The sequence below is a fragment of the Dermacentor silvarum genome, chromosome 3 (genome assembly GCF_013339745.2).
Source record: "Dermacentor silvarum isolate Dsil-2018 chromosome 3, BIME_Dsil_1.4, whole genome shotgun sequence".
Lineage (NCBI taxonomy): Eukaryota > Metazoa > Arthropoda > Arachnida > Ixodida > Ixodidae > Dermacentor > Dermacentor silvarum.
The window spans coordinates 56,114,990-56,140,572 of NC_051156.1; the positions used below are offsets into that span (position 1 = coordinate 56,114,990).

The window sequence follows — 25,583 nt, forward strand, 5'->3', positions numbered from 1 at the left end:
TCGCGTCAGACGCAGAATGAGTTTACCCAACTCTTGGGCAGACACGTAAAGAGCAAAATTGTTAAAAAATCAAGGAGGCTAAATATTTACGCGTGTGCTCTAGACAGACGACAACGACGACATATTAACGGACTCCGTCAAGTGGGTAAGTGGGATTTTGGACGACGAAGAATACGTGTCTCTGTTCTGTCTTGCCTTGAACTGATTGTGCTGCTGCTCTTGAAGAACGTCTTCCTGTCTTCTGTAGGCGTTGTACTACGACAATATTTTGGCATTTTGTTCGACAGCACACCATACGTTTCGCACGTGGACCAAATGTGTCAAGCAATAAGATACGCGTGCTTCAATTACCGCGAAGTCACAGTAAAAGAATCATTCATGGGGTTTTTTCCGATGGAAGGAAAAACTGCTGCTGAGATTACAAAACGTATTCTCAAGCAACTCGAAGACGGCGGATTGCACATAAGCTTTTGCCGCAGCCAAGGGTGCGACAATGCAGCAATAATGACCGGGGTTCACGGTTGCGTGCAGGCCAGGATCAAAGAAGTCAATTGAACCGTGTTTGTGCCCTGCACCTTTGCGGCGTGCATTCATTTGAAAGTGTCAGCGCATGCGTGACGCTTTTTCGAACTTTGGATATTATGTACAAGCTTTTCTCTCGTGGTGGCGTCAACGATGGAAACTACTGAAGGGTTCTGGCCTGGCACTGACAGTCAAAAATCTCAGCCAGACGAGGTGGAGCGCTGACTACAAGGCAGTGCGTGCAGCAGGAAGGAGCCACCAGCAGATAATCTCGACGCTGCAAGCACCGCGGGAAGCCAAGTTTAACATGGACACACGGAGGGGTGCATGGAGTTTGGCTGCTGCTGTATGCGACTTTTCTAAGTTTTCTGTATCTTCTGGTCGGAGGTCCTACAGGAAGTCAATGAAACCCATAAGTACTTGCAGACTGCAGGAATCAGCCTCCAGCACTGCACCCTGAAGCTTGACTCAGTCGCTAAGACTCAATCGCTAAGGATTTTCCTGGAAGAGCTGCGCGTTGAAGTTTGGAAAATGTCATCGCGTAAGCCACGGCAAAATGTGAGGAAATGGGGATTGAGATGCAAAAATGGGTTAGATATCGCAATAAGATGCCAGGAGAAAGATCAAAGGACGCTGGCCTGATCTTAACAGAACAGACCAGAAGGGTAATGTTTGAATGCCTTGATCGTTTCGACAGAGAGTTGGACACCCGCTGCAAGGCTATGGAGAAGGTGACATTGGTTTTTAGCGTCACTGAGCCTGTGTCCATGATGTTTGAAACTGTGGAAACGTTTTAAATGTTGACGTCGAGTCTTACTGAAAAATATGACGAATTTTCAGGCGATGGAATCGTCACAGAGATCCCCGGTTACGAAGGCACCCCAAGGCCACCGGAAGGCACCTCTATGCCACGAGGACTATTGAGCTCACAACAGTTCCTGGAATTTCTCGCCTAATGGAACTTCTTTGAGTCCCTCCCATATCATTACTGTTATCTTTCGCTCGTTCCTCACGATCTCTGTGTCAGTTGCATCAAGCGAAAGGAACTTTTCCAAGTTAAAGCTGAGCAAAAGGTGTCTGCGCTACACCATGAGTGATGAAAGGCTATCAAACTTGGCGATACTGACCATAGAAAAAAGAACATGTAAAAAATATTAACTTTACTACTGTAATTAAAGTGTCGGAAAAAGAGCTTCTGAAGGATATGAGTCCTTACCGGTCATTATGCTTTAGTGTAAAACGCTCAATGTCCCCCCATGGTTTGTGTGAGGTCAGTATGTATAGTGTTCCATTTATCAGTTTTGTATTGTTTATATTAATTTTGCATCAGTTTCGCGGTATTGAATAAAAACAGTCTCCTAGTCTGAGCTAACAGTCTCTTTATCATTGTGTTCTTGTTGTGTATTCATGTCACAAATAGAGTGTCTTGATTTCGCGGCACGGAATTTTATAAGAAAAGGTAAATTCTGTAAGGATATTTCCCGATATTCTATCAGTTTATGTGTCTTTGTGACCATTAGGAACTCGTTATCGTGTAAAACATGGGAGATAATTAATAACGATACCTTAAATAACTGCTTAAGTATAGAGGAAGCATTGCAGTTACGTACTTCACCAAAAGTCATATTATTAACTCAACAAAAACTTCTCTAAACAAGATCGTCTTGGGTGCTAGAGCCTGCAGTACGTTGGCATTGCGGGCGGCCCAGTATGGCAGTACCGAAAGCCATATGAAATAGTGCACCAGTGACGTTGATCTCTCTATCTCCATTGCAAGTGCAGTCAAACAGTAGCTCAAGCGTTCGCGGGCACGGGCTTTATAGCGGCCTTTCATTGTTGTTTTTTTGCATGGTGACGCCAGTAATCGACGCGGAGCGCGCTCTGTTGCGTTTCCAATCTTGTGGCTGTACCGCAGCTCGGATAATCACATTTGCCAGTAGCAGCAAATAAAGAAAGGCTTTATTGATCAGAATGAAGAGAACTCATAATTGTGATAGCATCAGCGCCCACTCAGCAGGGAAGCAGGTGGCCGTTTCTAAAGGATTGGAAGATCAGCCTCACTGACAGGCAATTTAATTTTCGTATGGCTTCAGGGCTGCCCACAGCCAATATACTGCACGCAGTAGTACCTACGACGATTTTTGTGAAGTCGCTGTTGATCAACATATGACTCTCCGGCTTCAATGTTTTATATGTGATATTGCCTCTAAAATCGCTAATGAAAACTTAATTAAAATATTTTTGTGACTTGTGACCCATATTTTCTACGATACCGCATCTCTATTGGCTGCCACTCCTTACATTCTGACAGCACATGTGCAAATGCGCTTCTCACAAGTTATCAGTGCAGCGCCCTCTGTTATTTAGTGCAGAAAATAAATCGGTGCATATCTGCAACATTCGCGATATCAGGGAACGAAGGAGAAGAGGAGGGGGGGGTATCCAAGGCGGCTGTGCTGTGCTGAAACATCACCCCACCCCCATCCCCAGCAATTTTAACAGCATAGCCGTTTAAGCTCGAGGTTCGGCTACAAATGGGTCGCGGAAACTCCGGCGCGTTATGACGTCACTGCATTGCCTAGCAACCACTTGCCACAGCTGCGCGTGGCTTCGCGGAGCTTCGCACAGGTGTCGTGACGTCACCGCTCCGACTTCGGCATCGCTTCTCCTAGCCGCGCCGCACTACGCCAAGCTCTGACGCTGCAGCCGTGCTGCACCGCCGCTTCCCGCACATCGCCAAGCTTCCACAGCCGTGTAGGCAGAGAAAAAAAAAGCCATGACGCCACTGCGCGCCGCATCGTTCTCGGCCTACGTATAAAGCTCCGTGACGCCGTGACGTCGGCACATTGTCTAGTGTCTCTGCGCCGAGAACATCGTTTGAGACGCCTAAAACATGGGTCGGCCGAAAGAGTGCGTAACCCCCGAGGAAGAAGTTGCTCGACGGGAAGCCCGTCTCACCGCTGCTCGCGAACGAATGCAATGGCTGCGGTAAAACCCGAATGACCGTGCTGGTGAATCTTCGTCAGAGCAACAGCAAAATACGAGTGCAAAACTGGGTAAAATCTTGGCATAGCGTTGTAATACATGCCAAAAACTTAGCAAAACGTCGTAAAGCTTGGTAGACCACCAGGTACGCTGTTTCTTCAGCTTTGCACAAGTGCAAGCTGCCTCATTTTTTACGTCCTCGCCTTCCTGACTACAGCCGGAGGGGGGCGGGGGGGTTAGGGGGGTGATAGAAGACCTATGGGCTCCGGGTACCAGACGACCTAGATACGCCACTGGTCCCAGCATCCCTGGCTGTCGGCTGAACACTTCTAGTCAGCTGTTACTGAGTAATTCATTATTAATTAAATATTTAGTACGAATAGTTGCTACTGAGAAGCAGTTGTAGAGGTCAGCACGCGAATTGGTTGAATCATTCATTAATTAGTACTAAGTGTTCCTGAGCAGCAGTTCTAGCGGTCAGCAGGCCAATTGGTTGATTATTGAAATTATTATTTAGTACTGATTGTTGCTATTATTAGCAGTTGTAGCGGTCATCAGGCTAGTCGGTTAATTAATTATATCACTGATTAACCGTGTGGCCTCCTGTACCCTACAAATGCTGATTAGCAGCAACTATTAACGGTAAATAATTCATTAACCATTCGGCCTAGTAAGCGCTCCAACTGCTGATTAGTAACAAGTATTAGTACTAATTAATTAATTGATTAGTACTAATAGTTGCTACTAATCAGCATTTGCAGCAGCCAGCAGGCCAATCGGTGCACGTCTTTCAATATAGTAGCAGTAAATCAAAGGCACACTCTCTTGCTCACTCTCAGAACTTTATTTCGTGATGAACAAAAGTGAAGCTAGCACTATTTTGTTTCATCAGAGCGCCACATTCACAAGTGCAATGCTCAAACTTACGTGAGATTTGCTCGCTTGCGAGCAGACTTGCACATTCAAGGCAAGTTCTCGCTGCAGGAACCGCACACAAAAACGTATTGGGGTCACCAAATAAAATTTGATGATATAGGCCGTAAGCTGTTCAAAATGCACAAGGCATCCAACACACACAAGAGTGTCGCAAAAGGCACCGAGACTGCAACAAAACACGCATGTATGAACACAGCCAAACCACGTGAACAGCAGCGGACAGTGCTTACCTGGCCCGTCGGCGGCGTGCTGACCGAGCAAACAGCGACAGCAGCGCCACGAGATTGGTGGCGGGTCCACGCTGTCGCAGAATTTTGCAAACTGAACCTAGTCTAGCAACGTTGGCTACAACCACCCGCTTGCAGCTCCTGTAGACACTGGCGCCAGGGTTCGCTGTAGTATTTATTATATGAAATTCCATGGTTCGGGCTTTGCGCGTATGTGTTCCAGCTCGTGGCGACTTTCTGACAAAACATCGCGTCGGAGGCTCGTGGGCCCACAAGTAGGTGGCGGGATATGCACAGAAGTTTGCCATTTCACATATTCAAGCCTAGATGGCGCTAGGGGTTATTAGGACCCCCGAAACCCGAAGTACCGAACGGAATGGAGCAGTAAATTACCCCTGGCACCTAGCAAAAGAATGCTACGCATTAAGAAGAGCTCTATTTGCATGTGCGAACAGTTCCGTTAAAGGATGACGTAAAGACATGAGACCTGTGTACTTATAAACAATTCAAGTACCATTAAGCATATTGAATAAAATGATAAGGAAGCCTCAAGCATATCAACAAAATGTATATATATATATATATATATATATATATATATATATATATATATATATATATTTGCTCCTAAGGTAACCTTAGGAGGTTAGGTAACCTCCTAAGGTGCTCCTAAGGTCACAACCAATGAACTAAATAATAACTGTTCATTACTATTTCTCATGAAGCAAACATGCGGTGCGTATGCTCGTGGTTCTTGATATGGCCATATCTACTCACGTATCCATCTGAACAGCTCAAAACAAGCTTAATGGGATCGAATGGCTGTTTACAGATACAGGGTATCAAGTTGACGTCAGAGAGAAGGCTTCGGGTTTTCGTCTAAGTTTATGTAGTAGTATCGTATTAGGTCTTGCTCTCAGGTGATACCGTAATAACCAATACCACTCACCCTACATTTATCGCGACTTTACCAAATTTTAAACTGAAGTAGTGAGTTCAATGCGTTTGTTGACAGCGAGGCCCACGTCAACAGATTGGAAACTCGCTACACTGGACTTATTATAACGCAAGGGTGTTCTAGCACCCCAATTTTTACCTTGGTTAAATAAAATCACTACGAAGCGCAGGTGCTCAGCCTAGGTACCAAGTGTGGCAACTGCTTTTTTTTCGATATACAGAGATATAAATTATATCAATCAAATAACGTACTGTATTGCGTGTCCCCATAATCATGTCCATAATCGCGTGCCCATAATGCAGCAATTCCGCTCTTCTGCGCGAATAAAATGAGCAGATGTCAAGTACTCAGTCTGTACTAGAAACAGCAAAAACATCGAAAGCTAGTCACTTACGAAATATGCTGCTCGTATCATGGTAGGATCCCCACTGCCCGTCTCTGTAGACGTTCATTACTAGGTCCTGCTTGAGTAAAGTGTTGTACAATTGGTTGTCTGGACTGAAGTCGACGATCGGTTTCGACTCCTCCATGCCTATTCTGAGTATGCACCTGGAAAAAAGAAACCCCAATCGGGAAATGGCTCAGTGCTTTTTCCGCGCTTGTGATTATGCGTGATCATGTCCATGTGCTGCATCCGTACAAAGCATATGAAAAATTACCTGCTTGTGGATGCCAGGTACTCAAAAAAATTGAGATAAATGGAGTCTGTATCTAGAAGAGTAAGCATCATTCCATGCTTTCGGAATCTGTCATTTATCTGGCAATATTTCAAAGATGCAGCACGATGACGAAACGTAAGTTACGAGCGCATGAGAACTGCTTCGTACATGCGTCACCATTTCCCCTCAGTATGGTTGCGACGTGTATAAATATTGCCAATTGGGCTTTTCATCATATATAAATATTTTATATTAGCACAAATGCCTCACAAATTACACATTTACCTAATATTTAGCATTAAATTGTTCATTATGAGAATGTCTTAAAAGTTGTGTTCTGTTATCTTGAATGTTAAGCAGCCACAAAAGAAACATATCTGAAGCTACTTCATAATAGCTGCACTCTTGCCAGTCTCACTCTTCCCACGCAGTCTGTGTAACATTGTATAAAAGAAGGTAAAAAAACGAGTTCAAAGCTATGTTCAGTCCAATTCGAGATTGTTTTAATACGTATGCATCTGTGTTTTCTTATAGTTTAACATTGCCGGTCACCAATCAGGATACCTTTCTAAAGAATACTTGAAATCATATTTTTTTTACTTGCCCAGCGCTACCATTTTAGCACAATAGCAAAGCAGAACCCTTGAGCTATGGTGAGGGTGAAAGAGTAGTTGAGCGCACTGCTTTCTTGGAGAAAGATGACACGCAATTTTCACACGTTATTTGGTCTCTGTTCAACCTTCTCACACGACTATGTTTCAATGTTAAGGCAGCCATTCACTTCTGCTTGAAATTAAAATTATGAAAATATGACGCGAACTGCTTATGGTATTGAAGGGCGCGTTACGATGTAGTTATGCTGCCTACCTAACATGCCTTCCTCCTGTCTCCCGTCGGAGGCAGTTTGCCAAGCCGAGGACGCCGCTTGTATCGTTGTCATCAGCGATCAGCCAAATAGTGTGTCCGTCTGGCTTGTTTTCGTATTCGATTACTTTTGCCTTTAACTCATCGATCCAATGAAAGTTGTCGCTGGACACTTTAACAACCGCAGGCTTCGCTTCTTCGAGAGTATTCCGCAGAAGCAGCAGTGTTGAAAAATTATTCGACTTCAGACCAACAATGGTGAAACCATAAGAGTTGAACAACGATTCCACTGCCTCTTCTCTGTGAACTTGAAGTTGAATGCAACCCAAAGACATTAAAACTTGCTCGGCAGGTGTCACTGCGGTGCGCAAGACAATCAGGATGAATCCTTGTTTTTTGCTTTGCACTGAAAGTTGTTGAGCTAGAATTTCTATCTGGCTGGATCCCCACGTGGAAAGGCATGCCACAAGGAAGTCAGCTTCGGGCAGTTTCTTATTTGGAACTGCAGAGGGATTCCAATGAAGCAAACTGGTTCCTTCTGAAACATTCACTGATGTGAAGTCACTGTCAGACGGGAAAGCCACAGTGTAGTCAACCTTCAGCCTTGTTTTTGCCATAGCAAGAAGTTGAGTAAACTGGGAATACGGAACGCAGTGTCTTCTTGCGGTGACTAACTCGCAAACTTCAAGTTTCGGGGTGCTGGTGTTTTCGACCACAACATCGAGAAGGTGCCTCAAGGGATCTTCTTCAAACAGAGCTGTCTTAATGACATCGTTTTCTAGTTCTTCCTCATAGGTCTTAATAGCTGATTGGATGATTTGCACTAGCGAGGAATCGCAACGGTTCACCTCTTCTTGAATGGCAGTGAGGGTCTTCAGCAGCCCATAATTCTCCGCGTTATGTTTTAGATTGTATTTCTGTCCCTCTTCCGAAGCACTGTAAATGCATTTCCCAGCTGCGAGAGATTCGGATTCTTGACCGCAAGAGCTTTGTAGTATGCATTGGGCAGCTCCACTGCACACGTCGATGTATTCTTGGAGGCTTGCCTGTCTTCTCTGCCGGGAAGACTCACTGTCTATATGAGGCACAAATGCGTGCTCGTTGAGTACCATGACATCTTCCGTGACACGCTGTGGAGCGGTGTTGAACTTAAGGCCTTGCAGAATGATGCCTCCGGAACGGCATGTGTGCAGGCTTTTATCGTAGACGTAACCTACACCTGCAAAGAAAATAGTCACGCAGCAATTTTTAGACGAATTTGTAAGCATCAAGACGCTTCCATGTCAACACTTGATTGGAATATAGTCACTGACTTTTCCCGCGAAAGAAAAAGAAGAAAAACACGTTTTATTTGCAAGCATAAATAGTTTGTCTACGGGACAGGGTTTATTCATATGTATTATTAAATATATATTTACAAAGGTTCCAGAATACTGAGGATGTCGAAAGCGTATCGTACCATAAGGCATTCGGTATAATATAACGATAATAAAGAAACTCTGGTGGTCAGCCGTCAATCACATTCATACCCATGCCCTCGAAATGAGTGAGTGGGTGTACTCATGATTTAGTAACTAAACCACATCCAAATAAACACTTTCAATTTAAATATATCATCCAACCTTATCTCTGTTTGCTTAATTCTACCATCACAAGAAACCATAATGTATAATCACTAATTATGAACCTTTCGCGAGAAACAATGCTAATCGCATTACCGTCGCCAATCATTTTCTTTCTTTTCTTTCTTTATTTGTTTTCATTGCTCAAAATACAATGCCAGGGGCTAAGATAAAAGCAGCAGTGAGGCAGCTTGAGGTGCCCTTAGCCCCCGTGTTACATGGTGGCAGTGAGTCGCGCAATGAACCATATGCAGAAACATTACATACAAGTGGTAAAGTACAATAATTAATCAATTCAAAAGAATTTTCAATAGGGGAACAAGGAAATTGGACAATGGCAAGTACAAACAATGCAGATAGTACACACCTCCACATTACATACAGTAGACAATAGGTAAATAAAAGTGAAAATTGCGCACACTTGACGGTGCATAATTAAAGGTGAAAAGAAATGGTGCTAGAATTATATTGGAATGATCAGGAGAAGGAATAGCATGAGCAAAAATTATGTCATTACAAACATGTTACAATACACACATGTGAATACAGGTGAAAAAGAAATTATGCCCAAATAATTACTTAGGAAAAGGTTCGGATAAATGACAACAGTTCAGACCGTGTTATGTTAATTATGTCAATGCCGGCGTCACGAAATGAATTAAGCAGTCTGGGTAATTTACTTTTCGTCATTTCAAAGCCATAGTTGGCTCTTGAAGGGGGTATAGACCAATGTTCTTCATGAAGGGTAATATAGGTAGCTGTATTTTTTGCAGACAAGCAATTTCATTAAATACGCTTTTTTCAGAGCTTAAGTTTGAGTGCCATATACGAAGGAGAGAGCGGTTGTATAGAGAATATAATATGGGTATGCTGTAGTGGTTAAAGAGGTGCTCAGTGTGATTGTGATATGGCACGTTTGCTATGATACGTATGATCTTTTTCTGTAGTAAGTGTTTTTTCCTGAGGTTAGATTCAGTTGTGCCCCACACAAGGTGTGATAATGAATGCGTGATGCAAATAATGAGTGTGAATTAATATTTTACGGATGTTGGTAGACGATATCTGTTCCTGTTTAGCATTCCTGTATTCAAGCTTTTGTACTACAGAGTCTACGTGCCGATCCCAGTGTAGCGTACTTGAGAAGTATGTAACTGATACTTTAATTTCGTTGACTATTTCTATGCTCCCTTTGTTCATCTCTAAAGTGCTTAGTCAGCTAAGGCGTAACGCTGCTGAGCACGAGATCGCGGGATCGAATCCCGGCCGCGGCGGCCGCATTTCGATGGAGGCGAACTGCAGAAACGCCCGTGTGCTTGCGGTGTAGCGCACGTTAAAGAACCCCAGGTGGTGAAAATTAATCCGGAGCCCTCCACTACGGCGTGTCTCATAATCAGAACTTGTTTTGGCACGCAAAACCCCACAGAGAAGAAGAAAAGAAGAGAGAACATCTCTAAAGTGTAAAAGCCGTAAAATTACGGCTTTTGTCTTATTTGAATTTATTTTTAGATAATTTTTTGTAGACCATGTGGATATGCTCTGGAGAAACTCGTTTGCGCTGTTTAATAAACTAGTATAACATGCCGATGAAATAAACACACTAGTATCGTCTGCATATATGACGAATTTTGCCTTCGGATAGATCAGAACAACATCGTATATATATAAATTAAAAAGCAGCGGACTAAGAATACTTCCTTGCAGGACTCCTGTTTTATTTCTCCAGCAAACAATTTGAAGTTATTTATGTGCACATACTGCCGTCTTTTTTCTAAATATGACTTAACTGCATTGAGAGGCCCCTGATACCATACGTCTCAAGCTTTGTTAATAATAAGTTATGGTCAATATGATCGAAGGCCTGAGTAAAGTCTATAAATATACGTTTGTCAGTAGCTTCCTTTCAAAATTTTGCAGTATATGGTCTTTCTGGTCTAGAAGTGCTAACTGTGTTGATTGGTCTTTTTTTAAAGCCATACTCAGCTTTCGCGATAATGCGATATTTTTCACAGATGGATGATAACTGAATAAATATTATTTTTTCAAGTCCCTTACAAAAGTGAGGCAAAATTGATATGGGGCGATAATTTTGTATATTGAGCCTGTCGGCCTTCTTGTATATTGTAATGACTTTAGCAATCTTCATTTTTGATGGAAAGATGCCTTCAGCAATAGAGATATTATAGATATCGACTAGAAAGGGAGCTATATCGTGTATGACGTATTTTATGGGTGTTATCTGCAGGTCGTCTGAATCGCAGCTTTTAGAGTTTATCATTGCCAGAGCAGACCTCGTCAACATTAGTTGTATGGAAAAAGATTGTGTTTGAGTTTCCAGGTAGGGAGAGAGCGGTTTTCGGGCGTGTATGCGTTTGTGTTTCTCTGTTCAGAAAGTATTCGTTAAACGCATTCACCATGTCTGTTTCGGACAGTAAACGACCCTCTAGCCCAATTTTTTCAATAGGTTCTGTGCGTTGTGGCCGCTCCATTACATCATTAAGGTTCCTCCACAGTTTTTCTGAGTTTCCTTCACACGATAAAAAAGATTGTAGATAATAGTTATCTCTGGTTTTCCTTATTTCCGTGTTTAGACTGTTCCTGTAAACTTTAAATTGTTGAAGTCAGCAATTTGAAGAGTTTTAATGAACCTGGCGTACAACATTTCTCGTTTCTTGATTTTCATGAAAAGCTTTCTTGTTAGCCATGGTTTCCGACACGACTTGGGTTTATTTTGTTTGACGTTGAAATGTTTCTTAATACACAATTAAGAATTTTTCAATGAAAATATTGTAGGCTCTTTCGGGGATTATTTTCATCAAGTACGTCCTCCCAACTTACTCGTTGTAACTCTGTTTGAAACGCTGCCATTGTACGCTCATTGATGTTCTGAAATGACCTAGTTATATTTTTGTTAAACATTTTAATCGTCGCGCGATGAAAATGCATATTGGATTATGATCACCAACTGGGCAGCTGAAAACAGCGCTTTTTACATATGAAGGATAATAATTTGTAATAAATAGATCTAATGTAGTCTCAGACTACTACAGAAGTGCACATACTGGAAGTGCACGCCATACTGGATTCTAGTACTCGATTCTATAAGATTTATGCAACCGCTCGACAACATTATATTTAATAAGGTATGCTGTCTAGCACTACATGCACTCATGTCAACGTTATAATCGCCACCAAGGATCACTTGTTGCTTGTTTTCGCGTGCATACGCCAACAGACGATCTACAAAAGTGAGGAACTCCTGCACGATACCGTCTGGTGGACGATAGCCCACACCAAATATAACACCATGAGCCTGAATGCACAATGACTCTACATTATGCGTTATTATTGTAAAGTCTTCCAATATATCACAGAGTATTGAATTTTTCACCAGCAGGAGACACCACCGCCACGTCGAGTTGTTCTGTTCAAGCAGAATTTTTGGTTTTGCGGTAGTCGAAGAATATTACCATCATTTGAGTACCAGATTTCACACAACATAATGACGACACAGAGGTCATTTATGTCATAGAAAAAAGTTTATATTTCACCAAGTTTGTTACCAGCAGATTATACAAGCAGATCATAGGTAAACAGCTCACGCCTTTACCTGAGGGAAAAGAAGAAAACCATTTATGTTTATCGATATGACCGAGCTGCTCCATCGTAATGAGATCAGTAACACAAGAAAGGAAGACTCATGAAACCGCCGCCACTATGTTTGTTTGCGATTCTAATTGTAATCATCAAAGTGCTTGTTAGCGGACGTTTGCTATGTGTAAAATGTTTTGATGCGGAGAGCCTGTACTAACAATATGAAACAAAGCAACGCGAAGAAGTTCATTTTGCAGAAGCGTCTCGGTGCGCTGCTGCTTCGAATAGGAAATTTTGTATTGCCACTTTTCTTGTGAAAGGCGATGCATAAACTTGTCAAATTTATGAGGAAGCGGGTTGCTCTATCTTTTCCAAGCTGCTTTTACAATGTTAGGTCCCTCAGCGCCGAAAAAGACGATGGAGCACCAATAAATGTTTTCACTCCCTAGCCGAAACTCAACCACATTTACTTCTCCTTACTTTCCAGGAAAACCTGCTTCCTAATGCTCTGCGAGATCCAGTTGTGTACCCAAAACTAAATAAACGTAAAGCTAAACCTTAGAAACAGACCGGCAGCAATGGCAGCTCCTTTGAATTATTCAATAAGAGCGAAGCACTTCGCCCCTAGTTGACCGGGACATTTCGTGGTCTCGTTATGCGCTCACCTAAAAACAGTACCGCCACCTCGTACTCGCAGCCACTCAGATCTAAAACGGCAACTTGAAAAGCGCTCCGTCCTTGAGTTTCCGCGTAACAGAATTAATTTTTTTCGTATATTCGGATACGAACCCGAAGCTATCATGCCTGCAGCTTGTGTGTAAGCCGTACTTTACAAATTCTTTGACGCAATTTACTCTGAAAAATTGAATTAGTTCAAGAAGCAACTTTCGCTTGTCGGAGGGCCTAGAATAGTGATGTATGCTGCACTTCTGCACACGTGCTTGCGCGCGTAACGTACGCCGCTTGTGGCGGTGGTGCTTGTGTAAGGTCGTCTAACATCGGCAACAGCTTTGCTGCACATACACTTTCACAGGGTGTAATGGAGGGTTTTTTTTTTCTAGCGAGAGCTACATTGGCCGCATTCTCGCAGTTTCGCTGTAGCCCGTGGCCGCACCGCGAGCTGAGCCGTTGCCTAGCAACCGCCGCAGCTGGCACCGCCGCTCGCCGCGCCATCTGGCGTCGCCTCCTAGAGTTACCACGGCGCGGCGGCGCGCCGCCGCCGCCAGCGTCGTCTGCTAGAGTTATCACGCGCCGCTGCCGCCGCAGTTGCGTTGCAAGCTTTCGCCGCTTGCGTCTGGCATGACGTCAGGGAAGTAACCGGTGAAACCGCGTTGCAACAGACGAGTAGCCGGCGTTGCATCGTATATATAGAAGGGGCGGCTCGTAGGGATTCGTCGGCAGATATTGAAAGTGAGTCGCAGATACTGAAAAAAGCCAGGCTTCGTCGTAGGAACGAAAGCAAGAGGAGGCAGCGTTCCGAGGAGACGCAAGAAGAACGAGCCGTACGCCGGGCGAGTGGATTCAGATGAGGATAGCACCCGAAACGCGTTCAAGTCACTGGACGACAACACCTTACCCTCCTGCCTCACCGACCATCGGGCCGTCTTTGTGGCAATAAACAACAAGATGAAGACTTTCAAAATGAATGCATTACACTTTAAAAATGTCTAGTCTTTAATGTAACCATAACTTAACGAGATGTAACAACCAAACCTAAACACGCAGACATACGAAAATAGCGATAAAGATGTAACCGTGAAGAGAACCAAGCTAAACAATAAGATTAACCGTACCTCTCGCTACGCACACCCAGGCATAACTGAGTTAAGCCACAGCCAATTTTTTTTACTGTGTCTGTCTGTGTCCGTTCGTCTCGCTCTCTTTGGGCGTGCCGGCGCACGCGGTGTCTTTTTCGTTTCAGATTTTCGTCCATATTTCTAAGGTAATGCCACAAAATTCAAACAAAAAAGCTGAAGTTGTTCCATCTTAGCACGCCATTTTGTCTGAGCGCCTTCTTTTGTTTAACCTCTCATTATTTCCTTCGCTCTTATCTATATCCTTGCGGTGTGCATAAATACCAGCCGCATTTCGGCATTTCTTCCCTTTTGTTCAAATGTAAGAAATGTTATGGTCCAAAACCCACCTGATTCCGTTGCCTTCTTAGTCATCTCCATGTGAACAACTGGGTCGATGCGGCAGGAAATTATCTTTACGGGAAGCTTCAGGGCTCGTTTGGGGTACGCTAGACAACTACCGTGAAGCATTGTGTCTATGAATGGAATCCAGTTGTTGTCCCACTTGAGCAGGGCATTCCGTGCTGTAAAGGAAAGAAGTAAGAAGCCTGACTAGCCCAGCCTCATTCATAAGAGTAGAGAAGTATGTACCACAGATACCCTGAAACGACTTCATTGAACAACCGCCCAAGTGACAGCGCCCATCATTTGCACTTCATATTTCAGCTATACCTTTCAGTTAATGCTCGCACTTTGTCCGACTATTTCAGAAATGCCCAATGCACCACGGCTATCCCTTAATTTCCCACTCTTATTGGCAGGGGCGTAGCCTGGACTGATGGGGCTTCAGCCCCCCCCCCCCCCCCCCCTGCGCCCTTCCCGAAATTTTTTTTGTGCTGTCATGCACCGCCGACCAAAACAACCACCGTCGCCGGGAATCATCCTGGATTTTGTCTTCAATGTCTTTTTCATGCTCGAAAAGACATATCGGCGCGAGCATGGCGAACTCGGGCTGGATATGGTGGCAACGGCCATACACCTGGAGTCACATAACGCAAGGAGCCCCCGCCGAGCACAAAGTTTCAAGTGCTTTTGGATAGCGAGCGGGCACATCGCGGCTTCTCGTAGCGACCGCTGAATTTAAGGGGCGCATGGATCCGACATTTTATGGGTATAAAGTTCTCATAAACATTTGACGAGAAAGGTCCACTGACATTTCCAAAGGCGTGCTTTAGATTTTCAATTCTGAAACTTGATGGGTTTAATGTTCTTATAAACTTCGGCCAACATGCGAGCACTGGAGCCCTCGTGTCCAAGCCGTTCCGGAAATGGAAGCGCACGCTCGCAATCTTCCACACACACGAAAATATTAAATATCACCGTGACTGTCAGCTGGCAGCTGATAATTTTCTCGAATTTCTTGAACATTTTCAGGAAGCGCATCCAATATGATCGATCAGCTGGACCAGGGCAGGCAAAGTAAAATAAGAGAAAACAGAAGAAAGTTAGCGGCCTATTATTGAGACAGTATGTTTTTTTTTTTTTTTTTGCGGGCGACAAGGTCTGGCTCTCCGTGGCTATAGGGACAGTGGTCCTATGAATTTAAGCAAAGCCCCCTCTGAAAATACTGGTATTTTCAGAGCGCTTCTTCGCATGCGAGCTGATTGTGGGGATACACATCTGAAGAACTATTTATATGCAAAGTTTCCCCAGTAATGCCTCGTATTTAAGCCCAGATATACAAAACCAAATTATAAAAATTTGTGGTGAAATCATCAAAGAAAGCCTGGATGCAAAAGTAAACGCTGCAGGCTGCTTCTCCGTGCTTGCTGACGAAACTACGGATATTGCTGGAATCGAACAGCTTATTGTTTGTGCAAGGCACATAAACAAGGATGTGAACGATATCGAAGAAGTGTTTTTAGGTTTTAGCGCAGGAATAGATGCCCAATCTCATTGCGACTGCAGGTTATATATACATGTGTACAAGCTGCTGAAGCTTCTAGTCACCCTTCCAGTGACCCGTACCAGCGCAGAGAGATTTTCAAACATGACATGACTAAAAAACTACTTGCGCTCTGCAATGTCTGAGGAACGCACGGTTATGCTGGCGCTTCTATACATCGAGAGATGTCAGCATCCACGTGTCCGAAGTTATAGAACGCTTCGCTAAACTTCCCCGCCGAGTGAAGTTTGTCTTTTAGATAGCTAAGCACCAAAAGTCAATGCATGTAAAAGTATCTCTTCGTTCACGTTCCTAAGCTCGTAATTATGAAAACGTATAACTGTTTATTTGCTTTTCAAACCACAGAAATTTTCACCGTTTATTTCAACAGTTAGCATCGTGATCAAAATTATCATGCGAATACAAAAATTACGAGGACATCAATAACCAATTTTGACCACCTTGTTCATTGAAAGTTTCCCAAAAACGCACTCGAATATTAGGTAGTTCAACTTGCCACATTATCTGTGGTTTTTGTTTGTCCTTTTCTTTACGTTTTAGCTAGTTGCTTTTACTTCTTTTTTGAAACGCAGCAATACGCTTCTTTAAGTTTGGGTGCAAAATAATTGTTGCCGCTGTGCAGGCAGTTAAAATACGCATTTTCCGGTTGATTTCTGCATTCTTTTTTATTATTCTATCCATATGGTGCTGCCGCGACTGCAGCATGGTCTAAATGCATATCATAATTTCTGCGATCATAGTTTTGTTTTTGCCTGGATCGTGTCTTTTTATATCCGTGAAGTTTACTTTCTGTCACTGCGCAACATGCTTATTTGTCTTGTTGACGCATTATATACTGTGACGTTTGCTTAGATATGTAGATTTATTCGAGGCTTATACGTATACTTAAATATCTTGTTGCGAGGTTTTGTGTATAGAAGCAATAAACTTTGTTTCCAGCGACACTTCTTTGACTATTATCTTCGCATTTGTATATTCCATTCTACCTTCGCATTTCTAATGTATATTTCGCGGAACATCTGCTGTTTATATGTACTCACTGTTGTGAGTATAATGTCGGTGCTATCACAATACACGACCTGTAACAGCTGCTCCTGCGCAATCCATTGCAACGAAGCATAGCGTCATTGAGGTTTTTCCCTGGTCGTGGCATATGTACAAAAATGTGAACAAGGTTCTTGAACAACAAAGGTTCATCAAAATATTTCCCCTCAACTTGTTCATTTTATGGCCTTTACGATTTTCATATCAGCTGCATGCACTGCTTTGCTGTTTCCGAATTGATATAGTTCTAAAGTTCGCGTGATATTTTCTTTACTTATTAAATAGACAAAAAACGCGGAAGCATTGATATCAGTTATTTCTGGCACAATTTTTTGGACATAAGAACATATTCTTTTATGAAAAAATACATATTTTACTTGTCTTGGCAGTGCGTGTCGTTCGTGTGCAGCATCCAATATACAATGACATTGGAAATGGCAATTCAGTTATTATTCATGTATTTGATCCCTCGACAACGTCTATAAGGAGGAGGCCGCGCAGCAACGTGAGCCCCCCCCCCCCCCCTCCTCCCCGAACAATATTTCTGGCTACGCCACTGCTTATCGGCAATTTGTTTACTGCCGAACGCCGCTGCATTACTTGATCCACCCGAAAACAGATTAAGAATGCCTATCTGCGCACTCGGTATTCTTTATGCTACTTATATAAAACCACTCGTGACGAGCTGAGCGCGTGATTTTTCATGCAGGAATTGAATTCTTCCTCCATATTCGCGCTAGAATGTCAGCCGCTTGCTTTTGTTCGGTGATCCTTTGTCTTCTCACTTTATCTCTCTAAAGCACAGCTAACTTAGCCAGGATGTAGCTGTCCCAATTTGTGCGCCAACATCAGAGCCACAGTACAACTTGAACGCGAGCTGTCTCATAGGAAATGGGGGTTTCCTTCCTGGATAACTTACGGTGTCTATGAAAGAAGGGTATATATGTAGGTATTTACTTGTCATATACATAGACATTGAACATCTAGATGTGCGGAAAGGACTAAATGAAGAGAGCAAACAAAGATTGATTGAGAGCTACCGTTGTCCTCTTGCAACGTATTGTCGTACGTCGCCAGATTATGCAACGAGAATAGTTAATCAGAAGCACAAGGACCACCAGTTACAATTTGTTATTGTATTATATGGAAAAACTGCCACGCTTTCTGACTTTTCACCGTTTATGTGTTTGAAATTACTGGTCAGCAGAACATATGAGCACATCACATAGCTACAAATATTCCTATAGGTAATCCTTACTTTAAGTGAAAGGAGCGATTAGGTACACCGGATGGCTGGAAACGTGTATCACTCACTATTCGTTGCACCTATTTATATGATAGTTAAGCATACTGCCCCAGCATGATGGACTGCGGACGCATTAAACGCGGTTGGAGGCATGGCCGCTAATTATAACAAGAACTAAGCGACTATTAGGAAAATGTCTATTTAGTTCATTCGGCTTAAGAGACGAAAGGTTGGCACTCATGTTAGGATAAGTGGAACTTCAGGACTCCCCACATTCAGGTAATGGATGGGAATATTTTTGGTCGCCTTATTCATTAGGAAGATACGACCAAGATACATTCCATCGGTGTGCAGTTATTGAACAAACTAATATGACCAAGACGCACCAGACATACTTATGCATGATTATCTCAAAATTATTTACCACAATTGGCTACTAGAGGCTAAGAACATCTAGAAAGTACAAATATATTTTGGAGCTCCAAAAGCTTCCCATAGTTACTGATCAATAACACGAGGCAACAGCCTAAAGCAAGAGTCTTGTATGCTAGATTTTTGGTAATTCGTGGTGCCGGTGAAAAACAATACAAAACGAAAAAAACTTGTCTTACTGCGCGCTACAGGCATTATAGACGCATACATACAGAAATCGGATGTTAAGACACGACCAGGAGAATAAATAAAGCCGCTGCTTTGCGGGAGACATATTGCGCCAGTAAAGCATACTTCGATTCTCCGAACAAAATGCTACTCAAAAATAACAGAAATTTAGGGCGACGGTGTTCAGTACATGTTGATGGGATTTTTCTATAAACACCAAAGCCACTCATACCAACATTCATGTTTATCAGACAAAACAGTATAAGTACCAGGCAGGAACGTTCTCTCGTGCGGACTACTACGTAGTCTTCTCATGGTTGAAACATATCATCTTTATCTTCCCCAGGGTGGGGTGTACAATCTTAATTTTCTCTTTCCAGTTTATGCAGATGCTGAATGGATCGTCGAGCGTTTCTTCCCTCATCCTTCTTCAGCAATCCAAGCCGCGCTGGTTTATCTCCTCCTAGAAAGGTATTTTCAATAATTGCCAACTCCCACAATGACCTTGGAATCTTCGCTTTGGTAAAAACAACTTCATTGACTTTCACTTCACTTTATGATTGAGTATTCACATTATGAGCTGATGTAAACTGAAGAATGTTTTCTTGGCGCCACATGTTCCAACAGGCAATAATTGTCGCCTGCCGTCGCTTCCAGTGCCGTTTTAGCTGTTCAGTCGTAGTTCTGTATTTGTGTTGTACAGCGCTGTCTTGAGGCAAAGAAAAAAGTATTTTCCAAATTATGAAATCATCTGCAATTAAGGGTGCTCATCGAACAGAATCGGACGTTGCAGTCAATGGGCGTGAGATTATGATAGATACAATAAGTTAGGCGGCAAGTTTTGAATATTTCTAAAAGGGACGTCTTCACTGTGAGTATCAACCGCTCCGAGAACGCACCCCCACCATACCGTTTTCCCAGAAATAAACTTCCAGTCTATCTTGTTATGCCGAAAATGTTGAAGCACTCTTTCATGCTGTATGGATTTCCAGATAGCTTGCAAATCATTGGGAGCTCTGATGGAGTTGAGACATTTATCGCAATAAACGGCACTGCAGATAACACATCGTGTGGTAAAGATTCTAAGTGCATCTAAAAAGTTCATGTGTTTCATTTCTCAACCAGTTCAACATGAATTACAATTGTAACTGCGCAAGTGAATATGACGATGTATGCTTTCGATGACTCATGTCATGCTTAGTAATATAACAATCTGGCGAAATCTGTGCCTACGCTAAAACGGTCACTGTCATTCTGTCATTTCGCAGAGGCACAAATGACTCAGCCATCGGTTTCACTTCGAGTCGTATACATGTGTGGTAGTGATGTATAAACGTTTTCACCGCTTGGAGACCTCTTATGTTCTGTAATTTTCACGTAATTGGGTTAAAATGTCGTGTACTCGGGCATGCATGAGCTTGCGGTGATCTCCTGCAAACAACTTTCCCGTAAATACATAGTCAGGAAGAAGAACAAAAGGATGTTTTTCACACATTTTTAAGTCCGAGTTGTGCAGCCATCCACCAATTGTGGTCAGATCTTCTTTATGTGCATAGGTTGCAAACAAACCGAACGTAGACTGCGTTGAATAACCAGGAAAGAATTCTGTTTGTACTTTCTCCGTCCACATCTTTCGTGCCCTTTTCATCTCCTCTGTAGTGAGAGCTCCGTAAAGTTTCATGGCAGCATGTCTGGCGTTGGATAGAAAGTCAAGATCCCACGCAGTTATGTTGAGGCTCTTTTTCAGTACGTTCACACGTCAGAAATCAAAAGGTCAGACGGCTTCGCCTTGAACAAGCTGAGAATTTGCATCTCTTCCTCACCGTTCATCGCTGTGTTTGTTGACTTTTCTGCAGCTGAAAACGTTTCATCCGGCCACCATTCTTTCGTTTTACGCTTATATCGGGATTCCTCCCGCAAATCGGCGTTGTTGAGAAGTTTTTCTCCAGATATACATTGGGTAATTAAGTCGGTGGGTTCCACTTAGTCGGATGCTATCACCAGTGTTCCGTGGAGATCAACGTTTCGTCACTACGCTGGTTTTGTCCGTGACTACTCTCCTCCCTAAGCCGCTAAATTTGCGTCGTAAAGTTATTTGCAAGATCTTTTTTAACTAAACATGGAGCGTCAATCACGTTCACAACACGAACAACTTCGCGCTATTGTCCCCAGTCATGGTTGAGGTCATCTGGCAAACTGTCATCCGATTTAACATCTGTTTGCGTTGTTTCTGATAAAAAAGTACCTTCGTTGCGTGATAATGGGATTGCAAAGCCGTACGAGTTGTAGTCCACCCAACCAGAAACCACCTCCTAGCCCCTACACAATTCTCTCCGCAATGCCGCTTCTGCGCAGAGCCCGGGTCCCTCAGGCACATAGTACGGGGCTGCAGAGAGGCACCACTAAATCCTCCGAACCCTTACCACACCAACGAGCTTTGAGAGAGAGCCTTGGCCAGCTCCGACCTCGAAGATCAGCAACGGCTGATTGCGAGGGCCCAGGACGCGGCCCGAGCTCAAGGCATTCTGGAATGGGGACGCCTCTCCAAAGCTGCATTTACACATTAAAGATGTTTATTCTCTCTCTCTCTTAACGGCTACTTTCAATAAGCTATTCGTCGTCGTGGACGTATAGGTTATGAGCTGTGTAATCTGTGACTGATCAAAGTCATATTACACATTATCTCATAGGCGTTGCTAGTGCAAACTATCGAGTACGTTTTAGGGGCGAAGCTCCTTAGGGTGTGGGTCTGTCCCTCATTTGTAGTATGTAGTAGTAGTAGTAGTAGTCGTCGTCGTAGTAGTAGGTAGCCACGTCTAGTTTTATGAAAAAAAAATTGCGAAAGTTGTGTCCGTAGCGCGGAATCAAACCAGGGACCCCTCGCTTCCGAACGCGCGGCGCTAGCCACTACGCCACGAAGCGCACATGGACACACGCACCACGATGACAATAAATATCCAACATTAACGAAAGACTGCGCGTTTCTAACGCGTTTGTGCGAGCGCGTTACGGCCCGTGTAAGAAGCTGTTGTAAGACGCTGTGGCCTCTCCGCCTTACCCCCGTATTCATAAACGCTCCTCGACTTGAACTTGACTTGCCACCGCCTTACACGGAAGATTCATAAACGCTCCTCGACTTGAACTTGACTTGCCACCGACTTACACGGAAGATTCACGGTTTACCGATGATTCCCTCCGGAGCTTCGCCCACTCATCATCATTCACCCCGTGGATATGCTGTGATTTTTTATTTTTCATTGTGCAGAAAGAATTACCTATTATGTGTTATTAGCTAAATTATTATTAACTTTGTAGGGTATGGTGCCAATGAAACATTGTGGAGAATGCCAAGAAATAACTGATAACAGCATTTAAAGTACCACATGTCTTGTCTATCTTTTTCTCCAGCAAAAAAAAAAAAAAAGAAAGCGAGCAAAAAAAAAGCATGGACAACTATTCCGCGCACCAGCTAATGCAGTTGACTTTATTATATAATACGCGATATTGTAAGCTCCGCGATGTGACGTTCGTAAGATTCAAAATGCATTTGACTCAGTAGCTCGCGACACTAGTGCGCGAAAGCTTTACAACTTTGCGTTTACAGCAAATCTTCTGAAGGAATTATTGCTTACAGCTTTAACATACGTAAATGGGTTGTAAGTCAAGCAAACGCATCCTCGGTGGGAATTCTGCTAAAAGGAGTAGCACAGCAGTTTTTTTTTTCAGTTTATATGTAATCTATTCTCAAATAATTCGAAGCTCCGATGAGTTATGAAATTCCTGTGTACTTCCTAAATTATTTTTCGCATATGTGCAGACAGTGCATATTGTGCTGCTGAAAAACACGCAAATGAGACTTTGTTTCGTCCTTAACACATGAGCGGCGATGGCTATAGGTCAGTGTTAAAAGTTGGTAATTGTATTTTTTTATCGGCAACCAGAATAAATAAATAAAATAAAGATCCTACCCATTGTGAAAATTTGTGTAAGTGCAGTTTATATAAGCCGAGAAGGCGAAACGGCTCCTCATCATAAGAAACAAGTTGCTGTTTCCGGTGACGAAGGCTTCGCGTAACCAGTCCATAACGGTCGTCAGCCGCGATGGCGTAGCTTCCATAGCAAAATGGCAATTTTTTCAGGTGTCCACTTTCTGTTATATTATCACCTTCACGGGATTAGTAAAAAAAATCGGCAGCCGATCCACGAAGTGAATGCTGATGATGGAGCGAAGCGCCTTGGATGATTATGGCTGCTGCTCGAGCTTTCGCTTCAGGGTCTTGCTGCCGTTGCCGGCGTGCTGCTGCTTCTCGTGCTCGTAGGTTGCGGTTAGCTTCGCGGCGTTGCTATTGGGCTGCCACGTCTCGTTCTCGAGGTGTAGGATCAGAGTCACGACGTTTGCACTTACGTTCGCGCTCCTCCATACTGCAGTGCTAAGTGTAGCGACAGCGGCGCGGCGCAACACCTGCGCGCGGTCGGTATGCGCGCTGCGTGCGCTCTGCGAACGGTTCTGCGCATGACGTCGTGCGCTTGCTCAGAGATGGGTTTCGGAGCGTCGGTATGCGGGCTGCGTGCGCGACGGGGAGCGACGACGACGACGGCGGCAACGGACATCGTGAGAGCCTAACGAGCTTAGCTCTTTAAAAAAAAAGTGAACGCGTTGAAGTAGACGGCCGAAGTCGTTCCTAGCACGACAGGGCGCCAAATACCCGCGCCGCCACCGACGCGAAGGCATCCGCATGAACAGAACGGCGGGGCGTACTCTTGCCGCGGCTAAATATTCGCGACACTGCGGGTGCAGTCGCTGAATTACGCCGTCCGTGATGCATGAAGTAGCTTTAGTGATGCGCTGAGGCCAACGCCATCCAGTTGTGTTGGAGGGAACCGAGATTTGTGTCACCTGACTGAACTTTCCACACTCATTGGTGGAAGTGCACGCAGTATCGAGACACCTGCCGTTCTTCCGGCTAGAACAGCGACGGCTGCTGCTCGCAGATACATGTGACGGCGATGACGACACTGACCGCGACGTCGATGACGCGTAAAATCGCGAAGTGCATCACATAGACAAGTTCGTTAAAAACAAACAAATTCGGAAGGAGGATTAGTTGCAAAACGCTGCCGGCTCATTAGGCTGCGTGCTCGCAATACGCTGCTTATTAGCTTTGTCTCCATCCTTACGACAATCAGTATGCATGACAACTAAAAAACAAAATAAAAAATAAAAGAAATGCGCGGGAAAAAGAGTGGACCGGGCTTGCTGCAACGAGGCACAACGCAGGGCGCCACTCTAGCGACACCATTGTGTAAAATGCCTGGCTCATAAAAGGTCATATAATGTCATAAAATGTCAGTTAAAATGTCAAAATAACATCACCTAAATCTGGCGCAGGACGCTTGCTCTGAAGTGAATCCCCTCGGAGTAGATAGTAGCAGTTTACAAGATTTGCTTGCATCGTTAAACGCCGCTCTAAACTCATATCGGCTCTCATAAAGTGGACATTAAGTGCGACGTCGTGTTGCACGACGAACAGAACTTACTTTTTATGTTGGCCTTGAGGATGCCCTGGAATTGACCGTAGTACTCACAACCACGAAGTCTCAGCTCTTTGTAGACATCTTCGGCATCCAGATCGCAGGACGCGATGTCAGCGGCATTCGGGCATGGCGGCTCCATGTCGATTATTTTCTCGTTCTCTGCAGCCATTCTAATGCGACCGCTCGCCGCCACTGCGCCCGCCTCGGAGATCTCGAACTGACCTGATCCCTCCATGATGTTGACGCTAAAGCGCGTGGTACCTGCGTGTAAATTAAGGCATCCGTAATGGCCAAACCATTAAAGATACAGATCGGGTGTCTAGGGAAGGGAAGACCAGTCGAGGTTATTCGAACATTATGGGGAGGGATGAAATTAGGAAATTTTCAGGCGCAACATTTATTAAGCTGGCGCAAGACAGGTGTAACTGGAGATCGCTGAGAGACGCCTTTGTCCTGCAGTGGACAAAGAAATAGACTGGCGATGATGACAGCCATGCAAACAAATTAACTGATGCATCCTTAATAAACGTGTCACTAATTAAATGCTGGCTTTTGCACATGGCTCCACCATCAGATTATGGGGCAAGTTCTAGCAGGGATACTTGAAATAATTTTGACCACCTGGAGTTCTATAAAGTGCACTCCATGCTCGTTAAACAAGCGTTTTTTTTTTCATTCCGTATAATACGTTTCTTGTATGTTGCTACTTTCCATATAGTGTACGTGTTCCCTGAGCAGTGGTGTTAGCAAACACGTTGGTAGCGGCAAACGGGTAAACATGCGCCTAGATGGGCGGTGTTACAAGCAAACGCATCAGTATAGCAATGGCGGTGGGTTGCTCGTAGTCGGAGAAGAAAGGGGTGCCCTTTTGAAGTCAGGAAATGGTCAGGCAAAGTTGAAGAATTTCGGAACAAAGTGGCAAACGTAGGAGCGTAAACCAACATAGCTCCGGACAAGAAGTGAACTAAAAGGAGTGAGAGCGCTAATTATGCGAGCATTCCTGAGCTGCATAGCAGGGAATAAGGCAATGTTAGCGAAAGATGTTTACTCGTAAAAAAATGCCCACCATCCCGCCTTGCGAACGTGAATGTCCAG

General features: G+C 43.8%; 1 protein-coding gene across 1 annotated transcript in view; it reads right to left on the reverse strand.

The window, feature by feature from the left end:
* LOC119444367 (fatty acid synthase-like) overlaps positions 1-25,583 on the reverse strand; it is a 296,692-nt gene that overhangs the window by 104,742 nt on the left and 166,367 nt on the right. Inside the window, exons 14-17 of the mRNA XM_049663302.1 lie at positions 24,492-24,749; positions 14,508-14,681; positions 7,155-8,370; positions 6,023-6,177 (exon numbers count right to left, since the gene is read on the reverse strand). Of these exons, the coding sequence (XP_049519259.1) occupies positions 6,023-6,177; positions 7,155-8,370; positions 14,508-14,681; positions 24,492-24,749 (1,803 nt within the window). The remainder of the gene's footprint in view (positions 1-6,022; positions 6,178-7,154; positions 8,371-14,507; positions 14,682-24,491; positions 24,750-25,583) is intronic.